This window comes from Capricornis sumatraensis, chromosome 3 (assembly GCF_032405125.1).
Source record: "Capricornis sumatraensis isolate serow.1 chromosome 3, serow.2, whole genome shotgun sequence".
Classification (NCBI taxonomy): Eukaryota; Metazoa; Chordata; class Mammalia; order Artiodactyla; family Bovidae; genus Capricornis; species Capricornis sumatraensis.
In genome coordinates, this window is record NC_091071.1 from 79,090,592 (window position 1) to 79,111,658 (window position 21,067).

Consider the following 21,067-nt stretch of genomic DNA (forward strand, 5'->3'; position numbering starts at 1 on the left):
CTACCCACTCCAGTATTCTTGCCTCGAGAATTCCATGGACAGAGGAGCCTAGGGGGCTCCAATCCATGGGGTCGCAAAGAATTCCACAGGATAGAGCGACAAATACTTTCACTTTCTTTACCACTAGCGGCACCTGGGTGCCCTGGTTAGCCCATAGTCTAACGCAATCTTTGAAAAAAGCCTATACTTTATCACTTTTCACCAAAAGTCTAAAAAAGGAGTTCCATTATTCTGGCTTAGAGAATGATTATACATCTTTTGAGAGATTCCCTGATAGCTCAGTTGATAAAAAGAATCCTCCCGCAATGCGGGAGACACCAGTCCAATTCTTGGGTCGGGAAGATCCCCTGGAGAAGGGAAAGGCTACCCACTACAGTATTCTTGGGCTTCCCTTGTGGCTCAGCTGGTAAAGAATTCGCCTGCAATGCGGCGGGAAACCTCGGTTCGATCCATCCCTGCGTTGTGAAGATCCCCTGGAGAAGGGAAAGGCTACCCACTCCAGTATTCTGGCCTGGAGAATTCCATGGACGGTACAGTCCATGGGGTCGCAAAGAGTTGCACATGAGTGAGAGACTTTCACTTCACTTCATGATGATATAGACCAGGGTATTCAGAGATAAGGAGCGTGCCTAAAAGAAAACATAGAAATTTGAGAAGAAGAAACAAAGAACAGAACAATTTTTAAAGCACTTTTTGCCCTCCTCCATAAAGAAGAAACAACAGTTTTGTGGATTATACTTTAGTTTCAAGAAAAAAACTCTCAGAGGAAATTATATTTATACCTTTCCCCCACACACACAAAAAAATGGCTTAAGAAAGTGCAAAAGATGCTCTTATACTTTTACCTGGTTGGGATGGGGACCTCAGCTAATCCTTGAAGCAGCACAGCTGGGGACAACCTGACAAACGCAACTACAGTTCGATCCAGAAACTCTAATTCCCCAACTAAGATGTTTGAAGCTTCAGCACCTGGAGGAATCTTCTTCATAAAATGCAGATCGACCTGGGAGCATCACAAAGTAAAATACATCAAAACTGGAAAGATTTGTTAAATCATTCCTAGCAGAGTACTTCACACATGGTAACCCATCATTAAATATAGTTTAAACAAATATAGCTTATATAAGTATTATTTAAATCAAATTTAAAATAAACATCTTTCTTGCCCTTTAAAAATACTTTTTTTCTTTTACTTCTGTATTTTTTGGAATTTGTTAATAATACACTGAATACTCTAGTTTTCTGCTCAATACTTTTCAAAGATGCTTTTCAGCATCAGTAATCTTGAAATTTTCAGGGTGAAAAGATTATGTGTTCAATAATTAAATGCATATAGTCTAATCATAATTTAATTAGTATTTGCCAATATATTTAAATATTTGTATACTACATTATCTTAATTTTGTACATAACACATTTCAATTAATATGTAAAATATGCCTATTTCAAAAGAAACATAATCAAAATTTTCCTTATAATATAAATTATGACTTTAGTATTCAACTTTATCTTAATTGTTCTATATCCTTCACATTTTATACTTGTCCTGATTAATTTTCAAATCTAATTTTTCATCAGCGTATTTAGATATGGTAGAGTAGAGGAAACAAGAATAAAAACATTAACATTTGGAGTTGGTGAAGAGCCACAGTTGAATTTCTGATATGAGATGTCTATGACTGAAATGAATGCACACAAAACAAATCCATCATTAATAAAAACAAATGCTTAAAGGGTGAAATCTGAAAATGAATGTAAAATATTCAAAGAATAACTATCAATTCTCATATAGAGAGCCTCAGTGAAAATGAAGTAGTGATTTTTAAAGTCACTTTTACAAAGCCTATTTCTTATTTCTAATTCATTGAGTTGCTTTCAATGGAAACCTATTGGTAGGTAATAATGATTGCTGTAATAATTCTTTCTATGCTCCTAATGAAATGGAGACTAAAGACCAAAGTGGGAATAGGAGAGAGTGAGGCAGAGAGAAGGAACAGAAAGAGAAGGAGAAAGAAGGAGAGGGAGGGAGATGAGAAGATGAGGAGGAAGCAGAAACGAAGAGAGGGAAAATAAGAGGAGAAAGAAGAGAGAGACGGAGAGAGAAAAGACCTCTGACAAATACTTGAGGTCAACAAGACTTTTGGGGGCCAGATACTCCCTCCGTTTAATGATTTTAGAATTTTTTTCAAGCAGTTTAAAATGAAAAAAAAATTAAAACTTTTAGGAGGAATAACTTAGGAAGTCCATAGCCAGACTATAGTGACTATATTAAATTTGCTGCTTTCTGAAATCAAGACCTCAGCACACTTGTATAGAAGGTTTATAACTACTTAATTTTCTGTGAGATAAAGGTGCCTCAAAACATAAAACCTATTATATGAAATATTTATTTTATCATAAGGATTAAATATAAAAATAATCTAGTATGCCACTAAAATATCAAATAGAAGTAATGTTCTATTTTAAAGAAAAAGAAAATGATTTAACAAAGCAAAACTGCCTATAAAATTTGATGAATATTATAAACTTCAAAAATTTTAACCTATAAATATATTTCCAAATATAAATTTGTAAACTTGTAATACCTATACACTATTAGCTCTGTGAGAAAAACATATTAAATCTTCACAAGTCTTTCAGAGCCTAAAAAAGTAAAATAAACTATTAAGCTTTTTCCCCCAATAGGAATATGATATTAATACACTGGAACAAAGAGAAAATAGCTTTTTAAGAAAATCTACAACTGGTAAGCAAATATGAGTCATATTGGTAATATCTGTCATAACTCTAGTGAGAAGTTTGAGTTCAACCTGGAAGACTGTGTAAATTCCTTTATTCAATATTTCCTGACATATACCATAACCTTAACTATTGATGTCTGTGCCTCAGGCACGAGACAACTACACACATGACTGCTTTAAGATTTACTTTAATTAAATCAAGGACTACCTAGTATGCTGTGTGCATGTGTGCTAAGTTGCTTCAGTCATGTCTGACTCTGTGTGACCCTATGGCTTGAAGCCCGCTAGGCTCCTCCACCCATGGGATTCTCCAGGCAAGAATAGTGGAGTGGGTTGACACCCCCTCCTCCAGGGGATCTTCCCAACCCAGGGATCCAACGTGCATCTCTTGTGTCTCCTGTATTACAGGTGGGTTCTTTACCACTAGTGCCACCTGGGAAGCCCACCTAGTATGCTGCTGCTGCTGCTGCTAAATCGCTTCAGTCGTGTCCGACTCTGTGTGACCCCATAGGCGGCAGCCCACCAGGCTCCTCTGTCCCTGGGACTCTCCAGGCAAGAACACTGGGGTGGGTTGCCATTTCCTTTTCCAATGCATGAAAAGTTAAAAGTGAAAGGGAAGTCGCTCAGTCGTGTCCAACTCTTAGTGACCCCATGGACTACAGCCTACCAGGCTCCTCCGTCCATGGGATTTTCCAGGCTAGGGTACTGAAGTGGGGTGCCATTGCCTTCTCCAACCTAGTATGCTAAAGTAGCTTAGTTTTATGAAAGAAAATACATGGTCCTTAATTTTTTTTTTTGCATTATATAATACTTGATATATCTCTGATTGATACCTGTTACTTAGAAAATCCACTAAAATATTTAGAATTTAATTTCAGGATTAAGAAATTTATTCTGACTTAAAATGTAACAAATTATAGTTAAATAACATATATCAAAAGACCCATTATATTATTGTAATACTGTATGCTATATATAGTATAATACTATACTATATACTAATATATATAGTATAATACTATTCTCCAGGCCAGAATACTGGAGTGGGTAGCTTTTCCTTTCCCCAGGGGATCTTCCCAACCCAGGGATCAAACCCAGGTCTCATGCATTGCAGATTCTCTACCAGCCAGCCACAAGGGAAGCCCAAGAATACTGGAGGGGGTAGACTATTCCTTCTCCAGCGAGTCTTCCCAACTTTGGAATCAAACTGGTATCTCCTGCATTGCAGGTGGATTCTTTACCAACTGACCTATTAGGGAAGCCCGCTCTACATTATAGTACTTATTATTCTTGGACTAATCATATATTTGGGGGTAATGGATATATATTATCTACTTATTTTATTACATTATACAATTATACATTATTCTTGGGATAGCCCTATATTTTTATTTTTATGTTAACGTACAATTCATAAAGAACCTTATTTGGCAATCTAACTTTAAATACAACAAAAGGTCACATTTAAGGAACACAGTTTGACTTTTTATAAAACTACAAATATCAAAAATAGCTCTGAGGAATTAGGTTGACCTACATCCCTAAGACAGTCCTTGGTTCAGTTCAGTTCAGTTCAGTCGCTCAGTCGTGTCCGACTCTTTGCAACCCCATGAATTGCAGCACGCCAGGCCTCCCTGTCCATCACCAGCTCCTGGAATTCACTCAGACTCACGTCCATCGAGTCAGTGATGCCATCCACCCATCTCATCCTCTGCCGTCCCCTTCTCTTCCTGCCCCCAATCCCTCCCAGCATCAGAGTCTTTCTCAATGAGTCAACTCTTCTCATGAAGTGGCAAATATGGAATAAAGAAATCCTGGAATTTTCTAGTCCTCTGAAGAGAATCTTGAAGAAACCAAGCTATATACTCTTATGGATCTGGGCTTATGCATCTGGGGTCTCCAGACCTTTATGCTAGGAAGGAAAACATGCTTTATTCTGGTTATTTGGCACTTAAGTTGTGAATGAGAAACAGTTATATCTCTGGGGAACAAGGTTAGACTGAAGATAATGGTGGAACCAGAAGTTTCCGGACAAGCTACACACTAAGATGTGAAGGAAATACACATGAGTCTTTAGGGAGAAAGTTTAAGTCTCAAGTCCATTGTAGAATGTACAGGAAAATGAACAGAAATTCCCTGGGGAGACATGGTCTTGTAACAATAACCAGCGAGTGATCTCTATTAGCTCTCTTAATCTGGGATTCAGTTTTCTCCCCTTCTCAATGAGATTTTTAAGGCTTCCTAGAATTCTAGGATTTTATAATGCAACAACTCTTCATATTTCTTACGTTAAAGACTGATGATGAAGTGAGTTCCTTCTACATAGAAAATAATGTGGCAGTTCCTTTAAGTCACTTGAAATTAAAAGAAGCCCTCAACATTTGATATGAGCCACAGTCAGATCATGAACTACCTATTAACAAATTCAGACTTAAACTGAAGAAAGCAGGGAAAACCACTAGACCATTCAGGGATGACCTAAATCAAATCCTTTATGATTACACAGTGGAAGTGACAAATACATTCAAGGAATTATATCTGATAGACAACAGAGCCTGAATAACTATGGACAGAGGTTCGTGACATTGTATAGGAGGTAGTGATCAAGGCCATCCACAAGAAAAAGAAATGCAGAAAGGCAAAATGCTTGTCTGAGGAGGCCTTAGAAATAGCTGAGAAAGGAAGAGAAGAGAAAGGCAAAGGAGAAAAGGAAAGATATACCCATTTGAATGCAGAGTTCCAAAGAACAGCAAGGAGAGATAAGAAAGCCTTCCTCAGTGATCAATGTAAAGAAATAGAGGAAAACAATAAAATGGGAAAGACTGGAGATCTCTTCAAGAAAATTAGAGATACCAAGGGAACATTTCATGCGAAGATGGGTTCAATAAAGGACGGAAATGGTATGGACCTAACAGAAGCAGAAGATATTAAGAAGAGGTGACAAGAATACACAGAAGAACTATACAAAAAAAGATTTTCATGACCCAGATAACCATGATGATGTGATCACTCACCTTGAGCCAGATATCCTGGAATGAGAAGTCAAGTGGGCCTTAGGAAGCATCACTATGAACAAAGCTAGTGGAGGTGATGGAATTCCAGTTGAACTATTTCAAATCCTGAAAACTGATGCTGTGAAAGTACTTCACTCAATATGCCAGCAAATTCAAAAAACTCAGCAGTGGTCACAGGACTGGAAAAGGTCAGTTTTCATTCCAATCCCAAAGAAAGGCAATGCCAAAGAATGCTCAAACTACTGCACAATTGCACTCATCTCACACGCTAGCAAAGTAATACTTAAAATTCTCCAAGCCAGGCTTCAACAGTACATGAACTGTGAACTTCTAGATGTTCAATCTGGGTTTAGAAAAGGCAGAGGAACCAGAGATCAAATTGCCAACATCTATTGGATCATCAAAAAAGCGAGAGAGTGCCATAAAAACATCCACTTTGGCTTTATTGACTATGCCAAAGCCTTTGACTGTGTGGATCACAGCAAACTGTGGATAATTCTTTAAGAGATTGGAATACCAGAACACCTTACCTGCTTCCTGAGAAATCTGTATGCAGGTCAAGAAGCAACAGTTAGAACTGGACATGGAACAACAGACTGGTTCCAAATTGGGAAAGAAGTATGTCAAGGTTGTATACTGTCACCCTGTTTATTTAACTTATACGCAGAGTATATCATGTGAAATGTCGGGCTGGATGAAGCATAAGCTGAAATCAAGATTGCGGGAAAAATACCAATAACCTCAGATAAGCAGATGAACACACCCTTATGGCAGAATGCGAAGAACTAAAGAGCCCTGATGAAAGTGAAAGTGGAGAGTGAAAAAGTTGGCTTAAAACTCAACATTCAGAAAACTAAGATCATGGCATCTGGTCTCATCCCTTCATGACAAATAGGTGGGGAAACAATGGAAACAGTGAGAGACTCTATTTTTAGGGGCTCCAAAATCACTGCAGATGGTGACTGCAGTCCATGAAATTAAAAGATATTTGTTCCTTGGAAGAAAAGCTATGACCAACCTAGACAGCATATTAAAAAGTAGAAACATTACTTTGCCAACAAAGGTCCATCTAGTCAGAGCTATGGTTTCTCCAGTAGTCATGTATAGATGTGAGAGTTGGACCATAAAGAAAGCTGAGCACTGAAGAATTGATGCTTTTGAACTGTGGTGCTGCAGAAGGCTCTTGAGAGTCCCTTGGACTGCAAGGAGATCCAACCAGTCCATCCTAAAGGAAATCAGTCTTGAATATTCATTGGAAGGACTGATGCTGAAGTTGAAGCTCCAATACTTTGGCCACCTGATGCAAAGAGCTGACTCCTTGGAAAAGACCCTGATGCTGGGAAAGACTGAAGGCAGGAGGAGAAGGGGACGACAAGAGGATGAGATGGTAGGATGGCATCACCAACTCAAGGGAGATGAGTTTGAGCAAGATTTTGGAGCTGGTGATGGACAGGGAAGGTTGTTGTGCTGCAGTCCATGGAGTTGAAAAGAGACACAACTGAGCAACTGAAATGAACTGATCAACATTTGGGAAATAATAAAATAGTCATATAGTCATATATATATAGTCAAATAATAAAATAGTCTCTATGTCAGTTTAAAAACACAACATATCTGCTTTTTTAAAAGCATTATAGGAATCAAAAAAAAAGAAACGGACAGTTCAGATTATATTCAAAAACACTCCTAAATGAGTAAGTTTGATGGGCCTAACCACTGGAAGGGTTAAAAGATACATGGTTTGAATGTAGATAGAACATAGGATCAAGTAACATGAAATGAAAAAAGACTTTTTTTCACCTTCATATTTCAAAATTCTACCGGGGTTTGGAATCTACATATTAAACTTAAAATACTTAAGGTAATATGTAAACTAACTGATTCACTTTGATAAATTTACTACCAATCTGAAATCCCTAGGTTAAAAATCCTTAATTCATATATCTGCAAAATCTGGCACTAAAGTCTCTTTCCATAATGATGTACCACTTTTGTTCTTGCCAAATCCTACTTCTCTACCTTTCCACAATATAAGGTAAGAAGTATTACTTTGCTGGAAAAAAAAAAAAAACAGAGCCTAAGGTTTAAATTGTCTTGAACCTCACAGGATTCATTGTACACATACATCCAAGACACTGTTCAAGACACTAAAGATCCAGTAGAGACTAAATCATATTAAATTTTGCTCTAGTGTTTACTTTTGGCACTACTGTTTCCACTAATATCAACAACAACACAACAATAATAGTAGCAGCCACATTTTATTGAACACCCAAAGGGTTGGCAGAGAATTAGATGGTTAGATAGTATCACTGACTCAACAGACATGAATCTGAGCAAACTCCAGGAGATAGTAGAGGACAGAGGAGCCTGGTGGGCTACAGTTCATGGGGGTCGCAAAGAGTTAGACAGTAGGAACACTATAAACCTAGCACCCTGACAGTCTCTCTCTATTTTCTCATTTAATCTTCACAAAAAATTATAAACAGGTATTATTCTTATTTTACAAGTGACAAAGGTGAAGTTCAGAGATCTTCTCCAGTATCAGGTATCTTGTAAATTGTAGAGTTAAGATCCCATACTTGTTCTCAAAAAACATGTTCTTTTCAATGTGCCATGCTATGGGCAAGACACCAAGAAATACAGATGGTTGGCACTGCAGAGAGAGCTCTAGAAATTTAACTTTCCCATTAAAAACTGGAGTGGTCCAGTGATTTGAAATGTAATAAGAAAGTAAAGGATTAAAGAAAAGAAAATCTATTTTTCACTCTTTTATAGTTCAAATTGTTCTAGGGAACCTGAAGATAAGACTACTGTCTCCCATTGGCTATATTCATTTTCTTTCAAATGTGTTGAAGCATTTTTGAAGGCTGCAAAAATAGGTTAGACAACTAAAAGCAAAATGATATAGAGATATAAAATTCAGTGTCAATGGGTTATATCCCTTAAGAAAAGGGAAAAGGTAATTTATTTGAAAATATGTGACTTATTTCACTGTTTTTGAGAATGTTCACTGTGCCCTTGTTATACTGTTAATGCTTGCACAAATAAGTAAGCAACTTTTTATGTCATTGCTTTTAAGATATTATTTCAAATGAAGAACATCAAGAAATTAAATGTATGGCAATTTGCGACAATTTTATTCCAACTTGCAGATGAATGAAGATGTAACGCTTTAAAAAAGATATTTTTTGGAGCAGAAATGGAATACACTTGAACTGGCTTAATATTGAATCACATGCCTCCATACAGTGAGATGAGCTTCGCACCACTGTCGAAACAGAGCCCAAGGATGCCCTCACCTCTCTGTCTTGCTGGTGTGGAGGTCCTTTCTCATGTCTTTGTTTCATCCCACATGGGCTAGTATGCCCCTTTTGTTGGCCTCCCAGCCCCTGCACGCATAAGTAACAGACTTAAGCTGGTACACCATGCTCCCACAGGGACTCTGCCAGGCACCAGAGGGCGAGCATGCACGTGACTAGATCCAGACAATCTGGGCCTTGGCAGAGGGGTTCTGAAACAGCAACAAGGGGCTGGTCGCTATTACTCTTTTCAGAAGCTTGATGCAGGCAACCTCCTATCCACTGCCTCCCATTCCCATCTCCTCCCACTGTTAGAAACATTGCCAGTGCTAAGGACTTTATGGGGGAAAAAAAAAATTACTCTGAGGTACCGCTGTTTCAGCCACTTCAATAAAGCAAACTGTTGACTCCCCCTGGTCAATATTAAAATTCTTCCATGATTGTTTAGTTTGCCACAGCCTACAATAGCACATATAGGATATCAGGAATTTCCTGAGCAAAATCACATTATTTTCACAGAATACATTCAAATAAATGATTTTTCATTTGAATTGTCTCCAGTTAGATGGATCCCTCAAGAGAGTCAGTCTTTATTATGTTTTTATTCAAAATTCTGTCAGTCTTAATATGTTCTAGTGTTTCTTAACACTAATGCCTTTCTGTTAACCACAACAATGAAGCTTTAAGTTATACAATTTACTTTTCCACAAATAGAGGGGGAAATGATTTTGAAAAATGAAACCAGTGAAAGTTTTAAACAGTAAACTTCTGTTAAATTCCCTGTGAAGTTCAGTTATCCTTTTTTACTGGAAGAGATGCATCATACCAAGTGGCTGAAACCTGAAGACTATGTGTAAAATCTACACATTTGATTTTACGAATAGGCAAAACATTACATGTGAACTTAAACGCTAACATTATAACAATATCAAGCTTTGGCTAAGAAACAAAACATATATGCATGCAAAAAATTGTGTCAACACCTCTTAAAATGGGTGGTAATATCTAGTAATAACTTAACAGATTACTTAAATGAGAGGGAGAAAACCTTACCTTGCTAAAGTCAACTGTGCTGTTTTCCCTGCTCACATCATTTTTATTCTCAACACAGGCTGGTGCAGACTGAGGAGAAACAACCTGGCCTGCTAAAGAGATTGTTATTACAAAATACAAATAATTACTTACATAATTCTAGACATACTGCATGCAATATGAATTAAACTAAACTAACATAGGCTTTTTAAATGAATTTATGAGGTAAGCATGAAGGGTCAATATAAATAGATATCAAGAAATACAAATATTCTTATTTATCAGTTAGATAGAAATGGGAGAATTCAGTCAAGGAAATGAAAATTCATTCTCAGATTAAAACTAAACAGTTACTCTGTAAGAAGAAAGAACAACTACAAAATGATTTTAATCTAATTACAGTCTTGAAACATCAGTGATTTTTAAATTTTATCCAAAACTAATGATATATATACATCTCTTATGATCTAAACTCAGACTGAATAATTTTATAGATAATTTTTTTAAAGAGCAAACATTTATCTGAAAAGTACATAGCATATTTAGTTTTCTACTGCATCTGAAAAACAAACCAAAGAGAGAAAGTTCTTTGACAACAGCTTTTGGAAATTTCTATATGAGAGATTCAGTTAGAAATAACTTCACCTCATATATTACAAATACTGTGTATATATTATGCTTCTCACTATTCAATTGTGTAAATATATTGATATTAGTCTGCAAAAGATCAATAAATTTGAATTGTATTTGTTTTCCATTAATACTAACTAGCAACTTAATTACTTTGTAGTCTTTTTCCCATTAAAAGAAAGATTATGACATTAGTTAAGTGGGCAGTACACCTAAGAATGTGACAATGGTTAATGAAGTATAATTACATTTCATTATTCACTAAAGATGAAACATTCATTTCAGTCACATTATCTGAAATCTGTTCATATTTAGGAATTCAGTTATAAAAATAAATGTTTGCTTAATCTCACATGTATCTCTCTTTTCCCTAACCTCTCCCTACCCGCACTTGTTACTTTTACTGTGATATGAGTAATAACAACCCAGCTTTGAAGCCTTGATCATATTTTATGACCATTACTCAGTTACTCCAAAATACTGCTCTTATTCTCCACTGTCTTAGATGGTAATATTCTCATTTCTCTCTGCCTAATTCTTCTCTCTACCTCCCTAAATCCCAACTTTATTCAAAGTTTACTTTTAGACTCATCTCTAATCACTGCAGTCTGCACTTAACTGAAGTTCTCTAAACTGCTAGTGCACATACAAACAATACTTCTTTAAATTCTCTCTTGAAATCCACTTATTCATTGATACCTAGAAATTACCAAGTGTGATGTAAAACACTAATAATTTACTTTCAAATATTACTATCATTTTGCTTTTTGAACATTAAGCCTCTCAGGCAGGGGTCATTTTTTAATAGGTACAATTTTTATGGTTTAAAATTATTATCTTGCCAGAGAGTAATGGGCTTAAGGTTCTTCTATAAATATTTCACTGATTTCATTAAACAAACTAAAGCAACACATTTGATGAAGATTTTTTAAATGAGTTTAAGAGAAAATTCACCTTAAATCATGTATACCAATTCTGATTACAGCAAATTCCAAAAATTATATTTTAGAGAGGTGACAGACTTAAGCTTCATCAGTTATTTTCATTCTCCCATTTCTAACTGCAGTGTGCAGCTATGACTGTGAACTGTTCATTAGCAGACATTTCATTTATCATTCTCAAAATAATAACTATACTTAAAAAAAAAAACCTTTTACATAATGCATTTGTGCTACTAACAGATGTCTTCAATCACCAGTTTCACATCATTTCTCCATATGAGTTAGAACATTAGATATATTTAAACCTAAATTTACTGAATGCTCCATAAAACTGAATGGTGAAATTCAAGGCATGGATAAATTAAATAAACATATATCTGCTTTCTTATTTCATGTGATAGAAAACCACATGGAAGAACAATTATTTTACTCAATGAACAGACACAAAAATAGTCAACCTAATAAAAAATCATCAACTTTAAAGAGATTTCATGGGATAGAAAATATGCTGCAACTTAAAATTTGAGGAAATTGCACAGCCTATGTTTTCACATATATACTCAAAAAGCAGACTATTTCATAAATTACCTTTAACTCATGAGATATGTTTAAAACTGGCACTTGTATTTCCTCATATATATTAATATATTTTGAGATTTACTGTTCTATGCTATTCTTATTCTAAAAATTTTTATAAAATATTACCTCATAAAGTTGAATATCAGGAAGGGATTTGAAAAATGTTTTCTATAACTGTTTTTGTGACATGGATAATAACCAGTAGAGAGTATTTAACTAGCAGGAGACATATTAGATGATAATTTTCCTACTAGTTCCAGATTCTAAGTATGTGCATACAATGCATATGCCAATGCAGGGGACAAAAGCAAAAGAACTATAAGTGTGTGACATATGAATACAACTCAAAAGTTTGATATCACTCATATGTCAGAGATAATAAATATTAGCAAATATTAGTAAACACATTTAATCTCATCAAAGTTTAAAGAGTACTCCAATTCTTATTTCTAATGTGTATGTTAATTTGTTAAAATGAAACAACACATATTACATGTATATACTCTAAGGCAGTATCTGAAAGTAACAGGATACAGAAAAATGCACAGGTATAATATTATTATTGAAAAATTAAACACAAGGTTTGGTTTGGGTTATTTTGAAAAAATTGAAGCCTTTAAATAAAGCTTAAAATTTTATTTGTTGTATCTACCTACCACCTGTCTAAAATGTGCACATGAACTACAGTCTATTTAACTACTGAAAATTTTATAAATTAAATCATTTTTATAATTCTGTTATCAACTATCTTTTTCTGTCTAAACACTGATTTCTTTAGTTTATTCCAGTTATCACTGCCTTTCAGAAGAAGGTGATGGCTTAGACTTCAAAATGACTCTCATTAACTCAAATATATAAGAAGAATCAGTAAATTTAGGTTTTGAAAGAGCATCCCTTATTTTCTCATTCATATCTAAAGCAATATTAGTTCACAGAATACAATTTTCAGGTACGGGATTTTATACTCAGCCAGAAGTGAATATGTTTCCTAAAAGGATAACAAAGAACTTGCTAGGATTTTCCCCACTCCAGGATGAAAGAGTATAGAGTTAGGATTTAGCATTCACATATACACGTAGCTGCTGCTGCTGCTGCTAAGCCACTTCAGTTGTGGCCGACTCTGTGCGACTCCATAGACGGGCAGCCCACCAGGCTCCCCTGTCCTTGGGATTCTCCAGGCAAGAATACTGGAGTGGGTTGCCATCTCCTTCTCCAATGCATGCATGCATGCATGCTAAGTCGCTTCAGTCATGTCTGACTCTGTGCAAACCTATGGACAGCAGCCCACCAGGCTCCCCTGTCCACAGGATTCTCCAGGCAAGAATATAGGAGTGGGTTGCTATTTCCTTCTCCCATACACATGTAGAAGTTCTATGAATGCTATTTTTATTATAATTTTTCCAATCAATATGCCACAATGTTTTTGAACATACATGTTTTTGCCTGTTTCTTTGTATTACCTTCACTTGGACCGTTGATCACTGTCCTTATTAATATATTCTATAAGTAAATGTCATTGCAATATTTAATCAGTTTATTATTATAATATCTAAATAACTTTTAGAGATTAAGATGATTATCCAAAAAAAGACATTTATTAACTTAAAACTTTATTATATTTAGGGTAAATTATTCAGAAACTGATGAATTAGCTAAAAATTAGCTGAGACATGTTCATGATTGGGTTTCCCTGGTGACTCAGATGGTAAATAATGTGCCTGCCATGCAGGAGGCCTGGGTTCAATCCCTAGGTCAGAAAGATCCCTTGGAGAAGGGAATGGCTACCATTCATGATTATTTAAATGTAAACACTTAAGAAACCAGTACTTTTATTTTTCCAACCTTTCAAATTCAAAGAGTTCATCATCTTAAATCCAAAATTCCAGTATTTGTTATGCATCTATATCAAAGTATATATTACATAGTATTCACATAAACAACTGCTTGAATTAATTTTCCTTTGAGTCATGAATTCATTTTTTTCCTCTGGACATCCACGTAGGGATTATATATAAGTTAAATAAAAAGTTATTATATGCCATGTACTTTTTCAAGGCAAATCATAAAAGATATGGGCAAGCACAGGAGGAAACTGAGAGCAATTCAAGCAACCTCTAACTAGAAAATAGAAGCTCTGCTTGTTACACAAAAATTTTCACCAAGTCTGTTGTGAGACTAGCAGAATCATTTCCCTCACCATAAAGTTGTGGGGGAGGAACATGAGATTATCTCAAAAGAATTAGTTAGTTAGTTTGTTTTTTTTTTTTACTTTAAGTAGTGTCAGCATCATTAAAGCCTCTCGATACTGAAACACAACCATAAAAAAGTTCTCAAAAAGATTATTAAAATTACATTAATTCATTTAAGTCCTTACTTATAGTTTTCTTCCTCTTTAAATAAATTATGTATATAAAACAGCAGCCTTTAAATTTCTATTTGGCCAAATTCAAATCAATAGGAGAAAAATATATCACTGAAGTAAACCAGTATTTTCTATTGCTTAATCCACTGAAAATCACATGTAATAGAAGGAAACTGGGATGAAGACATGGAGGTACAATGCTGTTAACCTATAGACCGAGCTGGTTTACACTACCTCAGAAACCTTCAACGCATTTAGAGTACCCAAAGGGTAGGAGATGAGGGAGGTACAGAGATGAGATGAGCCTGTTAGAGACAGACACAAGACAGAGCAAAATAAAGAAATGTAAAAATGAATGACAAAGTTACATACATGTGTAACAATACATTTATCCATGGGAATAGAAAACATGAAGAAAGAAAGGCTAAATATTTAGAAAATGTTGATTAGGTGAGCTATACTTCAAAAACATGAAAATATGCACATAAAAACTTGGAGAAAAATTAGTATGTCTGAAAATAATTATGTAACATAAGAAATAAATTTAAACACATCATCCTAGAAATATTTTTGCTGTTAAGACATATTCTTGAGTTTCCAAAACTAAGTAGCAACAGTACAGTTTCTCAACAGACCAAACGAGTTGTGTCAACATCATCTTGATTTTTTTTTGAGAAATGGAAAATACTTTTATTATAATGTTTAATTGTATCATCTACATGAGTTTTTAAATGTCTTCTCTCAAGTAATTCTAAGGATTATTATTCTAGCTTTTTTTTCCATCAAGGTAAAACATTATAAACAGATACTTTTTAAACTCTTGATATCTCTTACGAGATAACGGTATTTAAAAAATAAGAAAGCACATAAATATGTAAACACATAAAACATTATATATCTGGAAAAAGTACAGCTTTTGTAAAAGATCCAATTATAAAGACATAATACTGATTTTAAAAGCCATAAAAAGAATCATTCACAATACAGACGTGTACATCACTTTAAGGGGTGAAATCTGTGCCGGCCTAAAGAGTCAAGTCATTTCATCTTTCCAAATCTAAATGTTCTCCAGAAACCTACAGTTTTGAAAGTAAGTCAGAGACCTTCTGCTCTGCAATTCCTTTTAAGATCCTAAATAAAAGGTACAACTGGAAATTGTTCAGAACAGGAGAGAGAAAAGATAAGTGAAGGAAAAGAAATAAGAGTTAGAATTATTAGTAAAGGAAACAGTGGAATGAAGACACCCTACACTTAAGGAAATTAAGTCTAAGTTTTTTTTTTTAATGTAAAAGTTACCACACGGGTAATAATATTTTAGAATAGATTTGTAATCCAGAGTCTCAAAAATACAATTGAATGTATTGATTACTACAAATACTGATATATCTTGCTTTCTAAATCATTAAATACAAAAGCCTTTGTTTTATTTTGGAAAGTCCTTCCAGTTTCAGGAAATTATTCAAATATTCTTTATATAAAGTACTTTATTATTGAGTACTTTCCACAATATTCTTTCGAGTTCTAATGTTAAAGAAGATATGAGTTTTCTATTATCTTTTTGTTTTTGTTTTGCCAGATAGAACTGTCACTTTTTATTGAAACATCAGAATCAGACATTTAATTCTCACAGTTTTGATGCTTAATGAAAAGTGAAAGTTAAACACAGCATGGTGGCATTAAAAATGCATGGTGAATCCATAACATCCTGTGTCTTAGCCCTTAGGAGAATGCGCAGTACACCAAGAAAAAAATTATACGAAAATGTTAAGCTAGCATACTTGGAGATAAGATTGATAAATGATCACAAGTTACTAAAAACTTTATGAACAAGATACAGCAGATGGGGAGAAAAGCAACAAAATCACTACCTTGTAAGTCTAATCTACAACTTGGGGAAGAATCCCACTTGATCTTCAGGTTGAAAATGTCTAAATGTTTAACCCTTGGGACTACTACCAAGGTAGCATGTTCAAGGAACGGGTCAACCAAGGAAGCAGAAACTTTATTCGATATGACTCTTTTATAGAGTTCCCTATACAAGCATCAGTTTGTTGGTGAGGGAGTATCAACTGTTTCACTTCTATAAAGGTATTATATAATATTTTATATATTACATAATACTTTAAACAAGAGGGGGCTTGTTTCCATCCCTGTTGTTGGCAAGGAAAAGGTTTGATGTTTTCAAGTTTCTAGGAAATCCTCACTCTATTTAACTCCTATAGTTTTAATTTTTAAAAGTTTCTTTTTGCATAAAATAGTAAAGAGATTTTTTTAAAATAATGAGAATATCATTTTTACCATTTTGGATGTACTGAAACCCTTTTATATCTCTCTGTAGTATACTGCACAAAAAAATGTAATCTCTATTACATATTTTGAAGCAGAATGTCAAATCTATATTTATAGTTATGAATTTTGATTTGCTTATTTATTTAGAGTTAATCAGTTTTTAGAGTTCATAAGTAGATTGAGAACCTTAGTAATAAAGGTCTTTCACCCTCTTTTTCACTTTCACTTTTCATCCTCTTTCACTTCTGGATAGGAGATTTATTTCTAAATTGGTGATTTCTATTCACATTTTCAGAATTCTTAACACACATAATTATGCAAAGTATGTGAGGAAGCAAAACAGAGTCACAGGGAGGTGTTATAAGCCTAGGCTTAGAAAACCACTCCTGACAGTGTACTTTATGACAATACTTAATTGGGTGTATGAATTTTATTAGAAATGTTTCCAAGTTTTTATTACCTTAATATATGCCTCAAAAAGATCTTATGTGTCCAGATAAAGACTGATTATACAGATGGTGACAGAACCACTTCAGAACTATTCATATTCTAGTTTTGAGAAAAACTAAGCAATTGTGTCAATAAGACAAAAAGCAGGCTCTCAGAAAAACTCTGTATCTATATGTGGATTTTTTTATTTAAAGCTATAATTCTATCACCTCTTCTTATGTTTAATGAAGGTTTAAAGCTGTAACAGATAATGTGTCTAGGTCTATATGATATTACAATAAATAATTCATCCAGTGAATTCAGTGCCCTTTCCCTCCAAAAGTATAATGTAATAAAACCATTTTATAGTAAATGTTATCCCTAGTGAAAACCTGAGATACAAATTATGGCTAGCTCACAAGGTCCTTACATCTTTGAATAAACACATATTATTCTTACAGACATATATTTTGTTGTCTGATTTCCAATAAAGGTAATGAAAAAAAGGCAGAAGTTAACTTTTATAAAATTTGCTTGCATTCAAAGAGATTTACATCATGATAATATTTTAATAAGGTCTTTAGAATCATCTAGATATAAGTCAATAGTCAAAATTAGCAAATATCTCAATCTGTTTTTTGTTTCTTCATCTGTTTTCTTAAAAAAATATCAAATAAATGCTAGTATTGTGAGCATAATAAAAGCACTATATTTATAATAAGTTTCAGAATATAAAAACTTCATTTTGTCATTTTCATATATAACATATTTTAAAACAAATTGTGATTTAGAATATAAATATATTTTAAATATATGATGCAATTCAAAGCAAGCTACAAATACTCAAAATATCCAGTGGGATTGATAAATACAATATGGTATATTCTACAAAGCACTCATAACACTTTTATTGAACTTAATATATGCACAGCTATAGAGTTTTCAATATAACAATGATTTACATTCAGTCATTAAAGGCTCTTTAAAAAAATCAAATGAGTATTTCAAAAATTATCTTGCCATTTAGAACTGGTTCTGTGTTCTGAAACAATAGTACATCTAACCACCTTTATTGATTTATTAAAGTATTTCTTCTATCTGTCTGTATTTGATTTGGTAATATGGAAATTACCAAAGTACCTATATAAAGTAGAATCTGGAAAAACCTCATTTTCATGCATTTGTATTTAAGGCATCTTTGAAGCTTTTGAAAACAAGAGAGAAATTACATAAAGTCTATGCTGTCAATATACATGCTTCAGTCCATTTGTGGAAATCAGTCTCTCTAGTAAAACATCTGAAATTATTTTTCACTAATTTGTATTTTTTAAAACTGGGAACTTTTCTAGCTAGTAGAAGTCTAATTCTGCGTGATAACTTCCATTTTCCTTCACAGGACTGATGGAAAGGATGAGTGAGAGATCTCTAAGCAACTTCTTTAGTGTAAAAGATGAAGGGTCAAATGGCTACCAGGAGGGAACAAAATACACAGAAAGCATAAACAGTCAGAAACATTGTTTTGGCTTCATGATTGCTAAGAAGTAAGTCATGAATGAGTACTAGATAACAATGGTGGGCATCATGTATGTTGGTGTGCCAAGATGGTAAGTGTGGTGGCTGGACACTAATGAAACAGTACTGCAAAAAGCAACGAGCCTGTGAGCTAGAAATCAGGCTTAATATATGTAGAGACACAAGCAAGGTACTAGCTGCTCTTTTCAATTGTGATCTCAAAAGGGATTCGTTGACCATGAACAACATGAAGCCAATATTTTTCTCTCACCATCACTAAATGTTGATGATTATTCTTGTTAACTAAAAGACATTAAGTCAAAGCACTGTTAAGCTATGAGATACTCATTAAGCTATGACACAAAGACTACGATCTTATTTGGGATGCAACTGACAGTTTATGTTTGCTACATTGGCGTCTATAACCTCCTATTAGAAAAAAGTTTCCCTTGCATTCTTTCATGAGCCTTACAGGAAACTTAAATTCTTTGTCAAAATTTCTACTATTTGAATTTCAATAGATCATTTTCAAGTAAGATATATTTTAAAGGACTTTGATATTTCAGATAACTATAATAAACAATGAGTACAATAAAGAAACATTTACCATTTTTATCCATGGAATTTGGTTCTGATTGTTTCTTGCCAATATCAGCAAAGGAACGAACAATGGGAATCCGATTGGTGAGCTTCTTCTGATTCTGGTGGTGATGCTGTTTCATCAGAGCCTCGTGGACCCTGTGGCGTACATCCTCATTGAGCTGACCTGAGCTCACTTGTTGATCAAGGACCATATCTGTAGAGTGAAGGCAGAAAGAAGATGTAAGCACAGCTTTCCTGTGAAGTGACATTAGTGAACCACTGAGTCCAAATATGCATACCCTAGGTAATCTTAGAAACAGAAGTTTGTCTTTGTAGAAGTGTTACACAAGAAAGACATGGGAATTTTTTCATTATAAATCAAACATTTTAAAACATGTACCATATGGAGTTTTATTTTTCAAATATGAACAGCTGTATTGAGAACAAAATGTTTTATTGTCTCCTTTATTTACACTGATGAGAGGGAATAGTAGTAGGGGTAATATAAATACAAATAGATGTCTAAAATTGGAAAATAGCCTCATACTTATATTTTAATATGATCTTCCTCTCCTTTTCTAGTAGAGAATAACTTCCATGTTTTTTCTTTAAATGAACAAAAGTCCACCTGTAAAAGTCTGATGCAAGGTGGCTTAGGCAACTATCTGTGTGTGTGTGCTAGTCATGTCTGACTCTTTGCAACCCCATGGACTATTGACAGCCAGCCTCCTCTGTCCATGGGATTTTCCAGGTGAGAATACTGGAGACGGTTGCCATTTCCTCCTCCAGGGGATCTTCCCGACCCAGGGATCGAACCCTGATTGGCAGGTGGATTCTTTACCACTGAGTCACCTGGGAAGTCAAGTAAACAACTCTTTCACATTAATATAAAATCAATCCTCTCAACTCTTCCTTGATACTGTGTTTATATTTAAGAAAAAAAAACATTCTATATCCATAAAATAAAGAATAAAAGATGAGATTTTCAGAAGGCTACAGTTAGGCAGATTGATATTTATCATATCTAAGTGTCAGAAATACCTATAAAATAAGTAGATGAGTAAAGGCATTTCTAGGTTTCTTGGTAATACAAAGTTCACCTCACTAAACATCAGTGTACTTAATCTGCTTTCCTATGACCAAATATTAACTGTTTGATTTTCTTATATAAAGCAGATTACAATGAATTGCCTTCTACTGCCCCATTGATTATACTGAAGATTTGAAAACTAGCAGAATCCTCCTTCCAAACAATGTCTTCCTTCCATGTGAAAGGCAAATGACTGGGGAAATAGACTTGGGTCCTGTCTCACGTTCCAGCTGTGTGGCCTTGTGATGTTGAATAATTGCAGTGTCCTTATTTCTAAGACAGAGATAATAGCTATCTCATACCAGCACTGTTGCCAAGGCATAAGGCATGATTGGAATATGGAGGTCATCAGTAATTTCCAGGTACAAGATTTTCTTTGCAATTTCCTTTAAGTAGGTTATGGGTTTGTGGTTTAAATTTTTGGATAGTTTCAATTCATTTATCTATATTTTACAGTAGTATATCAAGCAGAGGCAAAGCTGGATTTATCAGTAACAGAAAATCCAAATCAAACTATCTAAAACAATAAATTTCATTGGCTCACATAGCAGAAAAATCAAAGTT

General features: G+C 34.4%; 1 protein-coding gene across 3 annotated transcripts in view; it reads right to left on the reverse strand.

Annotated features, from left to right (window-relative positions):
- SLC4A10 (solute carrier family 4 member 10) overlaps nt 1–21,067 on the reverse strand; it is a 240,345-nt gene that overhangs the window by 119,368 nt on the left and 99,910 nt on the right. Inside the window, exons 6-9 of one of the 3 annotated variants that reach the window (XM_068969332.1) lie at nt 19,439–19,627; nt 10,111–10,202; nt 9,058–9,147; nt 846–1,003 (exon numbers count right to left, since the gene is read on the reverse strand). In XM_068969332.1, coding sequence (XP_068825433.1) covers nt 846–1,003; nt 9,058–9,147; nt 10,111–10,202; nt 19,439–19,627 — 529 coding nt within the window. The remainder of the gene's footprint in view (nt 1–845; nt 1,004–9,057; nt 9,148–10,110; nt 10,203–19,438; nt 19,628–21,067) is intronic. The other 2 variants (XM_068969334.1, XM_068969333.1) reach the window with 2 other exon arrangements.